The 18,539-nt window shown below is 47.3% G+C and overlaps 1 protein-coding gene across 1 annotated transcript in view; it reads right to left on the bottom strand.

Moving 5' to 3' along the window:
* Positions 1-1,993: 1,993 nt before the first annotated feature.
* The window catches only part of LOC148533725 (cytochrome P450 2K1-like), a 46,727-nt gene continuing 30,181 nt past the window's right edge, over positions 1,994-18,539 (bottom strand). Inside the window, exons 5-9 of the mRNA XM_088467221.1 lie at positions 15,055-15,228; positions 13,612-13,753; positions 7,876-8,060; positions 4,525-4,666; positions 1,994-2,346 (exon numbers count right to left, since the gene is read on the bottom strand). Coding sequence (XP_088323347.1) covers positions 2,165-2,346; positions 4,525-4,666; positions 7,876-8,060; positions 13,612-13,753; positions 15,055-15,228 — 825 coding nt within the window. The 3' untranslated portion in view covers positions 1,994-2,164. The remainder of the gene's footprint in view (positions 2,347-4,524; positions 4,667-7,875; positions 8,061-13,611; positions 13,754-15,054; positions 15,229-18,539) is intronic.

Below are 18,539 nucleotides of genomic sequence, written 5' to 3' on the forward strand. Positions count from 1 at the left end.
CCCCATTACAGCATTTGCCGAGATTCATTTTCAGCACCTCTTCATGTAGTGGAAGCGGCGTAATACGTCAATCACAGAATCTGCACACGGCCTTGTGCCCGTGAACAATCCTCATTATATTTAATTTCTATTCATTGCAATAAACAAAACATAGTTAAAATTATCTTTTCATAGTTGCAGGTACAAACGTGTGTGTACCCAGCACCATAGCTAAGGATACAAACAGAAAAGCCTTAGGAAAACTTTAGGATGACAACAAACATAGGGCCTGATTCAGCAGCAGATGCAATGCCGATGTTTCAGCGATTGTTTACCATTGCGCATGCGTATAAGTCGCATTGTGCACGTGTTGCGATTGCAATGCGAGTATGCACGTACAGAGGATCCATTCGCAACATGAGTGTCAGGCAGTCAGCGTTTGGGGGAGGTAATGGGATGTGGCTAGGAAAACGCAGGCGTGTCAGACGCCGTTGCATGGGCATGTATAAATAAGCAGCTGCGGTCTCCTACGCAGCATGAGAGAGCTCTGCGTGTCAGGAGAGATGCTGATTTTGAGACAGGCCCGACCTGCTGCAAGGGCAAGATGGCCGCTCTATGTGCGTGGAAGGGACCGTTGTTTACGCTGCTCTGCGACATTGGACGGTTATGAGGAGGCATTAGCAGGCGTCTTTATGCTGGCTGTGGTTTGCGATTGCGTTTGCGTCCACTGCTGGATCAGGCCCATTATACAGTCTCTCACTACATGTAGGGGCTGATTCTGAGGCAATGGTCAGTGTTTTTCTACTGCGCATGCGTCTAAATAGCTAAAAAGTTGCACGGCATATACGCTTCACGGTGTGTACGCACAGAGACGCAGTTGCGATTGAGACGCACGGTGTCCGAAGTGTCATGGAAGTGTGCTGGGAGCTCCTGGGTGGTGACTGGGAGGCGGCAGTTCAGACGCACAAAGATAACCCATCTTATGGGTGTGTTATGGCCGTCTTGCAGGAGCTTCACTGAAGTAGCTGCGAACTCAAACGCTTAATTGCTCACATTGGAAGCCATGCTCAGACGGAGAATCTGCGCCTAGGAAGGGGCTGCTGCAAGTTTCAATGGTGCCACCGATGATGGCGCCTACAGCTGCACCAGGCGCGATTGCAGCATCTACAGAAGCTCAGTGTGGACGCCTCAGTGGTTGGCCATTCATATGCCCGGCTGTACACCAGGGAAGGGCTTGTAGCGGCATTAGCACAATTACTGTACATATTACATATTGGCATAATTAATAACACACGCCACACCGGCAAAAGACGCACGTGTGGACGCCGCAAAGTTCAACTCAGAATCAGCATGGAATACAGCGTTATTAATATTAGCACTATTTTAACTAAAATAACCTTCAAAAGTTTTGAAACGGAATTAGTCAGGCAATACCTAGGTAATGGGGTGTGGTTCTCACTGTCAGGGGTCTATGCACTAAGCCTTGGAGAGAGATAAAGTACCAACTAATCAGCTCCTAACTCATTTTTCAAACACAGCTGCTAAAGTGACAGTTTGGAGCTGATTGGTTGGTACTTCATCTCTCTCCAAGGTTTAGTACATAGACCCCTCAGTGATGATAATTATTAGAAGAAAAGTGATAGGGCGCCCACCTCTTTGTAGCCGAATCAAGGCGGCAGCTCTTTTTGGGGGTCCACCAACACCTTAAAACTGAAGGTAAGAATATAAAAGCTAATGTTATCGCCAATAGGCCTAGCCCGGACCCACAAGACACATATCAACTCTATATAGATATAACAATACATTTATTACACTGTAAATGGCAAGTATAAATTCTGTTACTAATATAATAAAAACAGATAGACTAAAAAGTTTATTATCACTTCTAATGTTTTTATTATATTAGTATCATTTTCTGCATGCAGCTTAGGAATATGTGCTGTATACTTGCTATTTACAGTGTAATAAATGTATTGTCATATCTCTATAGAGTTGATTTGTGTCTTTTGGGTCCGGGATAGGACTATTGGTGCTTTCATTTACTTTTATATGATAATTATTAGGTAACTATATTAGATTGTAGTGATTATATAAAGGTCAGTGATGTGATTGCATTGTTGCTGTATATATGACAACATTGATCATTTGAGTTAGTCTTAGTGTTTGGTGCACTTTGTAAATTGATTTAAATACGAGGCACCGCACACAACATCTGCTTCTTTGGTATATTTGTAAATCCATCTGCAAAGGACAGATCCACATGGCTGACGCCGGGGGGTAAGCGGAATGTGAACTTCTGTAATAGGCTTGTAAAGAAGATGAAAAGCTCCATCCTTGCGAGATTCTCTCCAGCGCAGGCTCTGCGGCCTAAAACACAGAAGACAAATACTGGTATACGTATGGAATAGGGGGTGATTTCTGTGAAGCAGGGCGATTAAGTCTGCAGATTTAAAGTGCGTATACACTGCCAGTTTTTGCGCAATGCTACTGTTGAAGCCGGGCTGGAGAGGGCGGAGGGACCGTTGAATGAATAGCGTGCGCCATCCGCACTATCACCAGCCCTATCGCAGGTGCAGTTCCTCCGACCTGAACTATGTGTAAACATGGCCTGTGTGGCTGCGGCTGCGAGCATGAGAACTGACACGCCCACGACACTCCCATGACATGGCCACGCCCATGGTTTTCCTTCGCCATCTCTGATACCAGCTGTTCCGTACGCAACAGAGCATTTGTGCCTACACAGGGTAACGCATTGCGCCGCAGGGGTTCCCAGATTATTTTGTGCATGCGCAGTAGCAAATAATCGATTAACCATGTGAACATCGACGTTACGTGCAGTTAGCGAGCGCCTGTGTATCAGGCCCTCTAAGGGCAAAGTTTTAGGAGACAAGTCTAAAAGTTGTAATAATTTATTATAGGTTGGGTCCAAAAGTGATAGAAGGCGTAAAGCAAATAGGGAAAGATACAGGCACCCGCCATTTAAAATGCTGCAGTAGATTTTGTATGCTGTAGATATACTTACATTTCATCCATATATAATAGTTGGATGATTAGTGATAAATAGAATATTTGACTCATAGGGCTCTATTTATTAACATTATTTTTACTAAAATAAAGTGATAAAGGCTGTTTTGTGGTTTCACACCCTTTTCACATTATTTTAGTATCACCTATAGTTATTACAGGGCAATTGGAGTAGAATTCGTAAAATTCTACTCCAACCCCTAAGTATCACTTATTTTTAGTAAAGCAGATCGCATTTCCCATAACTGTAATGGGAAATGTGATCCGACCATAGTCACTAAAAATAAATGTGAAAAAAATATCGGGGAAAGCCCTGTGATAATGACGCCACCTGGAGGTGGTGTTATCCAGGGTCTCCCCCGGTTACCGGACTCCTGGCCTGCTCTAACAGGGAGAGCAGAGCCGGGAATCGGCCCCTGTAATCAGCTGTGTGGTCTAAACAGACCACAAGCTGATTACTGTAAAAAAAAGAAAAAAAAATAGTAAAAAAAAAAATTACTTACCTGACTCCAGGGACCGGTGATCGGGCCTCCGGTGATGACTCCCCTCTGGTCAGCTGGTCTCCCATAGTGCACTGCTGCCCGGTCATCAGGTGATCGGGTCCCAGTGCAGTATGGGAGATCACCTGACCGGAGGAATGGAGAACATCACCGGAAGCCTGGAGCATGCAGGTAAGTGTAAGTAAGGGAGAGGGGAGTCACGGGGAGGGGGAGGGGGGGTCGCGGGGGGTGCCCGCGATTGCGGGGGGGCTTAGTGCTGGGGGCGGGATTTAGTGCAGTAGGGGGGTAGCAGCGACCGGTCGGCGCATGCGCGGGGCTCTTGTCACTGTATTTTTTGCGAAAATACCGTGATAAGGCTCCAAAGGGTATTCGCAGGGACAGAGCTTTATCGCAAGCTCTGTCCCTGCAAGGGATTTGTAGTAAATCCCTGTGATATTGCCTGAATTTGCAATGCGAATTCAGTCGTTAATGTCACACTACAATCTGCATTACAAATGCGGATTGTAGTAAATAGAGCCCATTGTAATGCTTTAGTGTATACAGTATTCTATTACTTACAGTACATTGCAAAGGCCAATATACTGTATATACTGTATAATGCATCAGTACTGCTAACGTGGTAATCTGTCACTACCACCAGGAGAAACAACATCCGGGAGGGAGCTGAGTGTCTGCGCACAGCAAGGGGTGTGGCCGGGTAATGATGCCGCATTGGAGGCGGGGCCATGCGATCGCATCATCGTGGCCCCGTCCCCTCTTTACAATTCCCAAAAAAACGGCATTGTGAAGCAGGGGCGGAGCCACGATGAAGTGATTCAGCACAAATCGTGCCCACCCCCTGCTGTGGGGGTCTCTATTAGTAGTTGGTGGGGGCAGGTGGCAGCCGGGAGGCTTGTCTGCCTTTCCAGGAGGCCGGTAGCGCCACCCGATATTCGCGAGGCTCCCGGCCAAATCGGGAGGGTAGGCAAGCCTGAGTAAGAGTAATATACTATCTCACAGGGGCCGAACATACATTACATACCTGCTGAGAACGGCATAAATGCGTCTTTCTTTATGAAGTTTCCTTTGGCGTCAAGAAAATGATTTGGGTAAAACTCATCAGGTTTCTCAAATTGCGTCTTGTCTCTCAGTACAGATGACAGTAACGGGATTATATAGGTCCCCTAGGATGACAAATACTTCTGTATAAAGGATGCACAGCTGGAGCAGAGAGATAACAGTCAGTGACTATCCTGAAAGCTTCTACTTGTTATTATTTCTTGCAAATCACATTATGGATATTATTGTTTGTTTATACAGCACCACCATGTTACACAGCGCTGTACGGAGAATGTTTCATCTTTCACATCATTCCCCTGCTTCATTGGTGCTAACAGTCTATGTTACCTGTCACATAAACATACACACACTAGGTCAGCAACCATCAGCCGATTAACCAACCAGTATATTTTTGTGCTCTAAGAGGAAGCCAGTGAAACCAGAGTAAACCCCACACACATTGGGAGAGTATGCAAACTCTACACAGATAGTGCACTGGTTGGGATGAAATCCTTCATCACCATACTGGCTTTAATAAACTCAGGGGCAATCTCATTTCAAAGAGGAGAGTCCTCTCAAATTATGTTGCCCCATGTGATTGCCACACGATGACATCTTAAGGTGCCCACACACATACCGATCTGCACACGATCCCACGATGTGTGCGATTTCCCCTGAACTCTCCCCCGGCAGCTCCCGGGCAGCTCCTACACACGATTTGGAGTAAAAAGCATAAGATCTATCGCGCTTCTGAACTTTTTTTTCCCCAGTGCATTTTGTCCCAGATTGTCAGATCTGCCCTACTGCACGGCAGATCTGACGATGCGATGTGCGACCAGCGGGGACGCGCATCACATCGTGATCGTGAGTTAGGACTCACGATTTCCTCACGATTTGGCCATATTTTACACGATCTGTCGTCACGATTCGTCGGAATCGGCCAGATCGTGTAAAATATCGCTATGTGTGTGGGCACCTTTACATCACAGAAATAGTACCAGTTTCAGTACATGGGGGCAGGGTCTTAAAGGTGCCCAATCTCCTGCATCCTCGCACTTAGAAACTTAGGGGTATATTTACTAAAATGTGGAGATGTTGCCCATAGCAACCAATTTGATTCTAGCTATTATCTTCTATAATGTGCTAGATAAACGTTAAGTAGAATCTGATTGGTTGCTATGGGCAACATATCCACTTCTAAAAACCTGCACCTTAGTAAATATACCCCTTATTCAGTTGTACCCTCGTATGCCTTATTGGGCTACCCATATTATTCCGACATATTCTATGCATTTCATTCAAGACCGTGCTAACCATAAAAAAAAACAAAATGTACATTTAAAGTGCAGATTTTATTATTAAAAGACGTGCATTTGTATTTACTTCGCGTTTTTGCAATTTCAATAAAAACATTTTTTTTTTTGCCATTTTGGCCAATTTGTTTTGTCCCTGTCAGGACGAAAAAAAGACACTGATGGTATTTTCTGAAAAAGTCTACTGCTAAAAAATAAACAAACAAGTTATAATTTGTGTGGGTTCTGCGTAAGCAAATTACTGACATTGATGTTGGACTGTGACCAGCCAGAAAAGGGTAAAAAATCCTTTTCCTGCTTTCATTATTCAGCCAATTAAGAGGTTCCCAAACTCTGTCCTCAAGGCGCCCTAAAGGTGCATACACACGAGACGATGTGCGCCCTAAACTAACATCGTCCCGTGTGTCCCCGGAAGGGGTGTGCTCAGTGTCGCTAACGACACTGAGCACACACACTGAACTAAATCAAAAACGATTTTGTTCAGTGCCGGGCTTCCTCCCTCATCCCCGAATATGTCCAACATGACAATGTCGTCAGGTTGGGCAGGAAGTTCGGACGATGAACGAAAGCTGCAAACGGGAGCGCGATTTTGTAGTTCTCATTTATCGTTTTGGGTCAAATACTGAACTTTTTTTGAACGATTTGTCGTTAACAATAAATCGTTAAAAAAATCGCCCCGTGTGTATGCACCTTAAATAGCCCATGAATATCAATGCTTGGCCACAGGTGACTTAATTAGTACCTCAGTATATTCGATTTAACCACCTGTGCTCAACCATGGAAATCTCTAAAACCTGAACTGTTGGGCAGGGCAGCCTTGAGGACAGGGATGGACTGGGGCTGTAGATCAGCCCTGGCAGTCCCCCCTGTGCGCACGCCTAAGGCACATGTGCTTACAAAGGGGATGTGGTAAAGTTTCACAGGGTCATGCCGCGAGTCAAGGGGGCCTGGCCTCGGGGCACGCCCTGCCTCTTACCATCTTACCGGCCGAGCAGAGTGTCCATCATGTGCGCACCAGCCCTTCACTGCCACCACCCCTAAACTCATACCATGAACTCCGCCAGGAGGGTGGGAGGGCATTAGGGCGGGGATTTATGCTCTGCAGAGTGGCAGCTGCACTCCACGAGCCGGCCCTGCAGCCATCGGCCCTACTGGCGTTCGCCAGAAGGGCCAGATGGCCAGTCCGGCCCTGCTTGAGGACCGAGTTTGGGAACCTCTGACTGTATGCTAAAAAAAAGAATTTATTAGAGCAGAATTTCGATCTGAACATGGGCGCCAGTGTCAGTGTCAGCAACTGGGGCAAAAGACACAGTCGCTGACTGCGACACACTCACGTCTGACTAGCCAACTACCTGACACCACCCAGAAATGCCCTCTTAAATTGAACTCTGTATCCAAATTCGTTCCTCATCTCCTGGCAGTAACAATCAGGACCAGGGCCGGCTCCCGGCGGAGCCGCGCCCTGTGCAGGATGGGACTCTAGCACCCATTACCGTAACCGGAAATGGGGTGTGACATAATTACCATAGACTACGCCCCCTAAATGACATTATTTTGGGGCATCAGGCTGGGGGCGAGCCCAGCACTACGTCAGTAGCTGGGCTGCCCCAGCTCTCTTTCTGCACTGAATGGATGCCGCGCGCATCCATTCCTCTTCTCCAGGGCGGGCACCGCCGTGGCGGTGGAGGTGCCGAACCTCCTGACCGCCCGCAGGACATTTCGTCACGCTGGTGAAACAGTGGGGCAGTGTCCGAAAAACGGAATTGTCCCGCTGAAATCAAGATTGGCTGGGAGGGGTGTGTCCTCTATGGGGTGGCGCCCCGGTTCAACCGCACTGGTCAAACATGCCTCAAGCCAGCCCTGATCAGGACGTATGTGTAGTGCGACTCTGTAAAACATCATCCGTTTGTGTACGGCATCAACATTACGCACACCTCTGATCAGGCTCACAATGAGCATTGCAAGACATTAAGTTTACAGATGATGCAAATGTCACAATTATGAGCATATACAATACTCACTTTTGGGAGAAAATACCCCTTGAAGGTCACATCTCTGGATGTCTCATGGCCCAAATTGAGAGGGACAATGTCAGCAAACCTCTGGATCTCATGTATGACTGCATATGTAAAGGGCATTTGTCCCCGGTGGCTGTACAATGGTTGTGCAGATCCGACAACTCTGGAGATCTCTTCTTGGACTTTTTCTAAATAGGATAAAAATAAACGTTGATGGTTTGCATTAAAATTCTCCCAGAGAGGTGACTATGCGAGTGCTGCCCCCAGGGGTGTGATGAGTGTGTTTGTAGGACCTGAGTTTTTAAAAATGTCTCTCAATTCCCAAGATAAAGCCAACATTTCTAACCAGGCTGTGTAGACTCTGAGAGAGATTCCTGAGAGGACACTCGTAGATTCTGAATAGCTTTATATCTATTTTAAAGGTTCTGAGTGAGTCAATGTGAGTCCGGGTCTCCTTGTGTCACAGTTCGAGTTAGTACTGTAGGGGATGAATGGGCCTGAAAAAGTCACGCTGAAGTAAAAATAGACCCAGAGAGGGACAAGATGGAGTGTAGGGACATTCAGGGCCAGTGCAAGGTTTCTTGGCACCCTAGGCATTTCTTCAGCCTTACACCCCCCGCCCCCCACCCTCGATAGCTACACAAGCCCTTATACAGAGCCCCAGTAGTGCTGGCAGTAGTGGCCCCCCCCTATGCAGTGCCCCCAGTAGTGGTCCCCCCAATATAGTGCCCCTTATATAGTGCCCCCAGTTAGTGGCCCCCCTATGCAGTGCCCTTTATATAGTGCCCCCGGTAGTAACCCTCCCTTTGCAGTGCCCCCAGTAGTCCCCCACCTATGCAGTGCCCTTTATATAGTGCCCCCAGTAGTAACCCTCCCTTTGCAGTGCCCCCAGTAGTGGTCCCCCCGATGCAGTGCTCCTAGTAGTAGTCTCCCCCCAGCAGTGCCCCCATTAGTAATCCCCCAGTAGCAGCCCTCCCCCAGCAGTGTCTCTAGTAGTAGTCCCCCCCAGCAGTGTCCCTGGCACTAATCCCTCCCTATGCAGTGCCCCCATTAGTGGTCCCACCAGTGCAGTGCCCCCAGTAGCAGTCCCCCCCAGCAGTGCCCCTAGTAGTAGCCCCCCAGCAGTAACCCCCCCATGTAGTGCCCCCAATAGTAGTCCCTCCAGCAGTGCCCCTAGTAGCAGTCCCCCCCAGCAGTATCCCTAGTAGTAATCCCCCTCTATGCAGTGTCCCCCAGTAGTGGTCCCACCAGTGTGCAGCCCCCAGTAGTACCCCCAGCAGTGCCCCTAGTAGTACCCCCAGCAGTTCCCCTAGTAGTAATCCCCCACTATGCAGTGTCCCCCAGTAGTGATCCCACCAGCAGTGCCCTTAGTAGTAGTCCCCCCCAGCAGTGCACTTAGTAGTAGTAGTCTCTCCCCAGCAGTGCCCTTAGTAGTAGTCCGTCCCCCCCCAGCAGTGCCCTTAGTAGTAGTTCCCCTCCCAGCAGTGCACATAGTAGTAGCCTTTCCCCCAGCAGTGCCCCCAGTAGTACCCCCAGCAGTGCCCTTAGTAGTAGTCCCCCCCAGCAGTGCCCTTAGTAGTCCCCAGCAGTGCCAGTAGCAGTAGTAGCCCCCCCAGCAGTGCCCTTAGTAGTAGTCCCCCCCAAGCAGTGCCCTTAGTAATAGTAGTCCCCCCCCAGCAGTGCCCTTAGTAGTAGTAGCCCCCCCCAGCAGTGCCCTTGGTAGTAGTCCCCCTCCCAGCAGTGCACGTAGTAGTAGCCTTTCCCCCAGCAGTGCCCCCTGGTCAGACACACACACGCACGCAGAAAAAGAAACTCCACTTACCTTAATCCACGCTTCGGCATCTGCTCCTCCATCCGGCGTCGGTAGAGACTATTTCCACTTCAGATTTTGTACCTGGAATTGACGTGAGGACGGAAGTGTAGTTTCCTGCCCACACGGTGCTCCAAAAAAAGATAGTTAACCCCTCGTGGGCTCGCTTCGCTCGCCACGCTTTGGGCACGATGGCTCGCTACACTCGCCAAATGGTTATATTCCCCTTCTATGCCCACTTGGATGGTAGGGAATGACGTTGGACACTGGCTGATGACGTCATGGTCAATCTACGAAAGGGGGTCTAGCTGTTACCGTCCGGGTGTCCTCCCGGGCTGGCCCGCTCTGCATGATGGGAGAGACGTTATGACGTCTCTCCCATCACTCACTGCGGGAGCCGGAAGCCCGGCTCCCGCACTGGGCGTAGCAGCCGATGACAGTCTGACTGACTCTCATCGGCTGCTAAAACAAACACCCAGCTGCCGGCACCGGCGGCCGTGTGTTTGTTATACTAATAGTGTAGTGCGGACTGCACTTATGTGCCGTCCACACTACCGCCCTGCAGGGCCGGCGCTCTGGGCACAGGGCAGGCTGCCAATTGCCTCATATAAGTAGAGTGTTGAGAGTATGACTGCTTTCTCACAGATGTTTGGTGACTGGATTCAGTTGTACCTTAACAGTGATTGGGAATAACGCTATGAGAGAGGCAGAAACTGTAAGTGGTCTGTGTGTGTGGGAAACATGGCAGAACTCCAGAGCACAGCAGAAGTGTGTCTTTTATCTCTGAATGCATGACCAACATGGCCGCCAGGACACTTCTGGGAAAAAGATTGTTTGGCATGATGCAACGTCTACCAACCACATATATAGTAGCATGCATTTACATCCCCCTGTTTAAACATAAAAGGACATATAACAATAAGGGTGCAGAACAGTGTAACATATGGTGAATGTGGGGACCGTATAAACATATAACAAGACAAAGTATTCTTGCAAGAATGGGAGACACTACTACTGTCAGTCTTGAAATTTGGCATTGGGCCTGGAAGCTCTACTAGTTCTGACGATAAAGAAAGGGGCAAATGAGGTGTGTTCCTCTTGGGAGGACTCACTATTGGGGTTGGACATGGAAGAGTCCTGGACTCTTGCATGTATTTTCTCAAGATTATTATTATCCTTTATTTATATGGTGCCACAAGAAATCTGCATAGACAGGAACAGTATGAACAAAACTTACAGTACAGGACATTGCAGGACATGGACATGGTCTATAAACATTGCTGCAAGAGCAGCCATAACACCTAAGGGATAGGTGCCGTTGTAGGCAGTGGGGAGGAGATGATGGTATAAGTGAGGGAAGGAAAAGCACACGAGGGAAGAGGGCCCTGCTCGTGAGAGCTTACAGCCTAATGAGAGTTTCTGCCCATGACAACTGGTGCTCTTGCACATGCAGTAGGCGGTGAAAAGGGACAATCAGAAAGTCCATCTGGCACCTTTTACACTGATATAGAGAGCTATCCGCTTCACGACATAACTGTTATGCCAGTTGGAACATCTCTGTATAGTAACTCATTTGTTAAACCCAATGATAATTTGGATACAAACCATTTGTCCAGGATGTAGGCTACTGAAGCGGTGAGAGGGGTTGTCATAACTGGCCACAATCTGGAATTCACTATAAGGCATCTAGTATATTGCTCTCAATCTGGTTTGAGCATTGATTTGGTAGTAGGAATAATGGTGTGAATGTGCCTTAAGAGAAGATGTTAAGCAGGAGGGATTAGCCCATCCATTGGATTCTTTGTTTATTAAAGTGAGCAGTACCAGGAACACATTGGAACCATCTCTGGAACATTTTTCTAACAAGTGTTTTGCCAGCCCATTTTCTCGTGGGCAGCAAGGGCTGCTCGTGGGGTGTGTAATGTCCCATTGACTTGTAAAGGTCTGAAACTTGGTCCTCGGGAGTTGCAAGGCATTATCTGAGAAGCTGTTGAGCTATACTGTGCAGTGTCGGACTTGGTCACGAAGGGCCCACAGGGGGACTGCAGTGGTAGGGGGCCCATGCTTAAGAGGTGTGGGCGGCCACCTCAGTGGCAAATCTTGGTGTAGTTTTCATAGAAACAAACCAAGCACAAATGTTCATCAATGGTTCTGCTTCACCAGGTAGCCTAGAAGAAGGGATGGGGCCCCTGTGGGCTAGTCCAACCCTGATACTGTGCACAGAGAAATAGCATATAAGCTTATTGATGACTGTGGTGAAGTTAGGCAGATAATCCTTTTCAAACCGGAAGGTGTAGTATATTTAATCTGCCCTCCCTTCAGTGTGTACTCTAAAGAGTGTTGATCACAGCTGGGAACATTTTGACGGATCATAGTAGAAGTTCTACAGTACTTCTGAGAAATGTAGAAAAGCTGCTGTTCATAGACATGAAGTATAAGTTGTATGGGGAATACTGTGACCACAAATTACAAATTGAACCTTTAACATTGGATTCCAGGGGACAAGAACTAATATTGTGTGATAATGATCTTAACCTTAGTGAAGAGGATGATGAGGATAAGACATTGTCAACAATAAGGAACAGTTAAGCCTATCTTTGATATTCTACAACCCAACTAACAATGCCAACAACCAAAATGTTTTCTTTTGTGGAGGCCCAAACAAACCAAACACTTCTGACACAAAAGAGAAATTTCCTGTTGCTGTGCTTGGACAATGTACTTTTTTTAAATAAACAACTTAAGGATGGTTGGGAGATCCCTGAAGACAATTCCATCTTGCAATATTTTAGTTTATGGGTTTTGGTAATCTTGTTGGTGTACAGTAGCTTTGTTCTACAATGAGCTCTAAAGTAAGCAGTCTGCCACTGCTATGCCTCTATCAGTATGAGTCATGCTGATTTCCTAAAATGAGCAGTCTGCCACTGCTATGCCTTTGTCACTGAGTATGACAGATGTTGCTTTCTTCAAATTAGTAATGTTCTGCTACTATGGCTCTGTCTGTCTGTATGCCACATATGTTGCTTTGTGTTTAACATAATCATCACCATGCCACACATACTGTATGATAATGACAACAACTCACAAATGTAATAGGGTGAGAGTTTAGAAAATGTGAGAGTTTAGCGGTAAACTCTCACATTAGTTGAGTTTTTTCTTCAAAATGTTCTTTGACTCTATTACATTGGCTGAGTTTAAAAAGTGTCAAAGTTTACTACTAAATTCTCACCCTATTACATTTGGCCCCAAGTGTCTAAAATTATTTCACTCCTGGGAGGTGCGCCTTGGGACATCTTCCTCTTAAATGACCATCTATCAGCTAGTGCTCTACCTGTACGTTTGATAGCTGTTGTCCCTATAGATTGTCAGCTTGCGAGCAGGGCCCTCTTACCTTTACGTATGTCTTTTATGTATGTATGTCTTTTACAACCCAGTAAAATGTTAATATTGATTCAAACTGTAAAGCGCAACGGAATTGACTGCGCTATATAAGAAACTGTTAATAAATAAATAATGTTGTATTAAATGTGTTTATGCTGCAGCTCTGTCTCTTTTAACCAGTTAGCTCTCAGCAGCATTTGGCCAATATTGGTGAAAATACTGACAGTTGGCAGTTGGTTATTAGAAAATTGACTATAAATTAATGTTAATACTATTGATGGAATAGAAACAGCTCCAAATGAAACAATTTTACAATTTGTCATGAAATCCAAGATAAAAACAAGAAGGAAAAGTCTTACATACAACTTTTTGCTTGCAGTGAATGAGATGTGCACTGATTCTCAGACAGACCAAAAACATCATCCAGTAACAATGTAATAATGCACCTTGTGTACATGCAAATTCTACTTCAGATATCATATGCATAGATCATGGCTGGAACATACCGTTAATTGTGTTGAGGTTAAATAAGAATTACTATACTGTACCTTGGATTTTTGGATATTTTACCATCAGCAGAAGACCCCAGGAAAGAGTAGTCGATGTGGTCTCCATTCCTGCAGAAAACAGGTTTCTAACAACTATTCTTAGATTGTCATTGTGGAAATATGTCTTGGAGTTCTCTGTCTCCTGCAAATAACAGATATAGTACAGGGTGAGCTCAAACAATAAGCACATCACAGATTATTAGTTTTGAAAGGGTCATGAAAAGGACAAATGGTTATACTGTAGGCACTTGCAAACAAGTACTAGGAGGGGTATGTTGCACAATAATGTATGTTCACCAGTTGGGTTTACAAACTGTTATTTCCCTCTAAATAGGGTCGGACTGGCCCACAGGGTTACAGGGGGAATCCCCAGTGGGCACCAATGCCTGAGGGCCCACCTCTACCTCTCGGTGTCAGGTTCCAGACTGTGCACTCGCATTATGCATTGTTACTCTAATAGAGAGTCAGCTACCCGGTGGAGCAGCACCACGGATGACTATGATTGATAAGTGTGTATTTTTTTGTGGTATACACAGCTGTTAAACAGTAGACACCAGCATAAAGTATTATTGTAGTAGACGCACCAGCCCGATAGACTTAACCAGGAGTTTGGGTTTACTGCAGTGAACCAGTTTAGTACAAACGCACTCACAATTACACGCACATACAGCGGAGCTGGAGCAGAGCATACAGTGGACTCTCTGGTCATGTGTGAAAGTGGTACAGTGGGATATAGCAAATTCCCCATGGATCTAAGTACTACACGTCTGGTGCTCAAACACGGTAATCCAAGAATGTGCCGTGTACGTGCAGACTACCTAATGGTGGCATGGTAAAGGATAGATGCTTCAACTATGGAGCATCATGGAGAGCAACATGTGGGTGCTTGGTTTGCTGCTGAAGAAACTACACCAATGTTCCCCTAATGGTTACTCAAGTGTCTGTACTGGATGGCCACACCCCCTGTGGTGGCTGGCCACTCCCCTTAAGCATGGGCCCCTACCACTGCATTCCACCAGTTGGCCCCTTATGTCCCAGGCCGAGACTGCCCTGAAAAACTTGCAAGAGAAATACTACATTGTATACACTGGTAACAAATCCAGGATAAGCAATATAGCACACCATCAATTCACAATAAAAAAAAGTTTACTACACAAATAAAGAAAAAAATAATAATACCCCCCCCCCTCCATGGTTTAAAACAATAGGGACATCAATAGGTTTTATATATGAAAATCCAATTTATCACGATTGGACCTGGAAAGTAACCAGTTGCACCAGATTCCATTCAGATAAGCCTCATCATCACTTATATTTGGCCCAGGTCCACACGAATAGCCCTGGAGTGTTCTGTCGTCATATTGCTGTTTTTGAAAAGTGTTGCACTAGTCGATGCCTTTTTGTTTTCAACAAACAAAGAATGACAGGGGTTAGTTGCCGCACCTCTTTTTGTCTTACGAGGAACACATCAATTAAACTTCTCTGATCATTCTCGTCTAAGTCCTTTAGGTGCCGCACAAATGTCCTTGTTATGAATTCCAGGAGCTCGTCCACATTCTTTCTAATAGTTCTGTGACTCCCGGGGAGAAATCCCAGGATGGGATAAATATTATATATCTGTAAAAACAAAGTACACAGACACATAAAGTAATTCATGAGAATACAGAACATGAGACTACCCATGTGACTTTCCATTTCTACTGACAGAGGGAGCACAATTATAGGACAGATTAGTCATGTGATCCAGAATAATCTCTGCAGCTCGGTACACTGGTCTACACTGAGGATGGTATTCTAGATCACATTGACTAATCCCAACTTCAAAGCTGAAGCACTACAGCGACACAGTTAGGGGTGAACAGTATTACCACAGTGACAAACATTTAATGGGCCATTTAGAACAAATAACTGTGCTCTATCTGTAAAATCCTAATCCTCCCCCTAGTGCCTAACCCTAATCCTCCCCCTAGTGCCTAACCCTAACCCTCCCCATAGTGCCTAACCCTAACCCCCCCCGGTGCCTAACCCTAGCCTAACCATCCCCCTAGTGCCTAATCCATACCTAATCCTCCCCCTAGTGCCTAACCCTAATCCTCCCCCTAGTGCCTAACCCTAATCCTCCCCCTAGTGCCTAATCCATACCTAATCCTCCCCCTAGTGCCTAACCCTAACCCCCCCTGGTGCCTAACCCTAACCCAATCAATAGTGCCTAACACTAACCCTTCCCATAGTGCTTAACCCTAACCCTCCCCCTGTTGCCTAACCCTAACCCTCCCCATAGTGCTTAACCCTAACCCTCCCCATAGTGCTTAACCCTAACCGTCCCCCTGGTGCCTAACCCTAACCCCCCCCCCGGTGCCTAACCCTAACCCTCTCAATAGTGCCTAACCCTAACCCTTCCCATAGTGCTTAACCCTAACCCTCCCCCTAGTGCCTAACCCTAATCCTCCCCCTAGTGCCTAACCCTAACCCCCCCTGGTGCCTAACCCTAGCCTAACAATCTCCCTAGTGCCTAATCCATTCCTAATCCTCCCCCTAGTGCCTAACCCTAACCCCCCCTGGTGCCTAACCCTAACCCAATCAATAGTGCCTAACACTAACCCTCCCCATAGTGCTTAACCCTAACCCTCCCCCTGGTGCCTAACCCTAACCTTCTCAATAGTGCCTAACCCTAACCCTCCCCATAGTGCTTAACCCTAACCCTCCCCCTGGTGCCTAACCCTAACCCCCCCCTGGTGCCTAACCCTAACCCTCTCAATAGTGCCTAACCCTAACCCTTCCCATAGTGCTTAACCCTAACTCTCCCCCTGGTGCCTAACCCTAACCATCTCAATAGTGCCTAACCCTAACCCTCCCCATAGTGCTTAACCCTAACCCTCCGCCTAGTGCCTTACCCTAACTCTCCCCCTGGTGCCTAACCCTAACCATCTCAATAGTGCCTAACCCTAACCCACCCAATAGTGCTTAACCCTAACCCTCCCCCTAGTGCCTAACCCTAACCCTCCCCCTGGTGCCTAACGCTAACCCTCCCAAAAGTGCCTAACCCTAACCTTAAAAGTGTTGTAAAAACTTGAAAAAATATTTGTCCCTGTTGACCTTTGCACTGTCGACCTTTTCTCAGTGGACCTTTTGTACCAACCATCTGATGTTGACCTATTGAGCGTATATCTACAGTAGACAGTGTTTATCTTTAATCCGGATATACCAAGGTACTTCTGCATGGAAGACTGTGCAATGAGTGATGTGTTTCAGAAACAGTGTTTTTAAATAAAAGTAATTATGGGGGACAGGGGCGGACTGGGGCTGTATGTCAGCACCGGCCCTTGGCATTTCTCTCTGCGTTCGCACACGAAAAAGGGGTGTGTCACCGTTGATTGGAGCACAAGATGGCAGAACTGATCAGCCAGGCTTTTGTGTCAGACCACCCATTGGCCCTTCTGGCATTGCTATTGGCAAATTCTCCACACTTTACACGGGATGCAGTCAGGAAGCCGCCGGTCGAAATGTCGACCGCCTGCTTCCCGACTGTCAAATCCCAGCAGGGGTCCAATGATAGGCTTTGAAATCCCGACACCTATCTTTATCCCTACCCCGGGAGTCCGACGCCCGGCATACCAAACAAAGGTAAGCCGGGCGGTGGGCGCGGGCAGTGGGGGGGGAGGGTTAGGTTAGGGGCTCCCGGGGAGGACTTAGGGTTAGGCACCCCCCTGGGAGGGTTAGGGCTAGGCTAGGGGAAGGAGGGGTTAGGGATAGGCACCCTCGGGGGGAAGTTAGGTTTAGGCACCCCCCAGGAGGTTAGGGCTAGGCTAGGGGAAGGGGGGGTTAGGGTCAGGCACCCCCCAGGAGGTTAGGGTTAGGCTAGGGGAAGGGGGGGTTAGGGTTAGGCACCCCTGGGGGGAAATTAGTACTAGGCACTCCCCCAGGAGACTTAGGTTTAGGCTGCGGGAATGGGGGGTTAGGTTTAGGCACTAGCGGGGGAGGTTAGGGTTAGGCACCCCTAAGGGAGGGTTAGGGTTAGGAGGGGGGGGGCGGTAGGATTAGTTTTACCTACCTTAATCCCCTGTCAGGATCTTCACTCGTGCCGGGCTTCGGCATCAGGATTTGAACCGTAGGGCCGGCGGTCATTCATACTGATTCCCTTTACACTGCTTGATACATCTCTCCCTAAGGGGCCTATTCATCATCGAATAATGATGGAGGATTAATCTCGCTGCGAGGGATACTTTAGTATCCAACTCGCAGCCGGGGAAGCCTGTCAACCGGAGCAATTCATCATTGCTCCGGTGAGAGGACAACTGCTCCGAATAGCAGCTGTCCTCGTGGTTAGTATCACAGATACAGATGTAGCTGCGCTACTTACCTGCTCCCCGTCATCCCGGCTATACAGTACATGCGTGACCTCGGGTCACACATGCGCAAAGCAACCTTGGGAGCTGAGGAGGCGGCGGACGTATCCCCGGAACTCCTTTCCATAGGAAGGAGCGGGGATCCGAGAACAAGCGCCATCTGAAGATGTTGCTTGTTCTCGAGAGCAAACTCCGAAAACTTTCAGTTTTCGGAGTTTGCTGAATACCAGGTGGTCCTATCGGACCTCTGATGATGAATGGCCTGGTAACTTAAATATGCGGAAACTATCATTTCTGCATGGTTACCGGGCCAGTTATCGTTTCATGAATAGGCCCCTTAATACTGTATCTTATGCTGAATGTCCCAGCTTGTTCTCAAATTAATCATGTCCAAAACTAATCTCATCATCCCCCCCCCCTCATCCTCTTCCCTCCTCTCTCTATCTGTGTATAACCTCCCTCCTGACCGTCCCCCAAGTCTGCTTCCTGTGTGTCATCCTTGACGCATCCCTGTCACTCACCTCCTAAAATCACAATATCTCACTTTGCCGTTTCCACCTCTGCAACATCTGTAAGATGAGT

The sequence above is a fragment of the Taudactylus pleione genome, unplaced genomic scaffold (genome assembly GCF_031769625.1).
Source record: "Taudactylus pleione unplaced genomic scaffold, aTauple2 ptg000070l, whole genome shotgun sequence".
Lineage (NCBI taxonomy): Eukaryota > Metazoa > Chordata > Amphibia > Anura > Myobatrachidae > Taudactylus > Taudactylus pleione.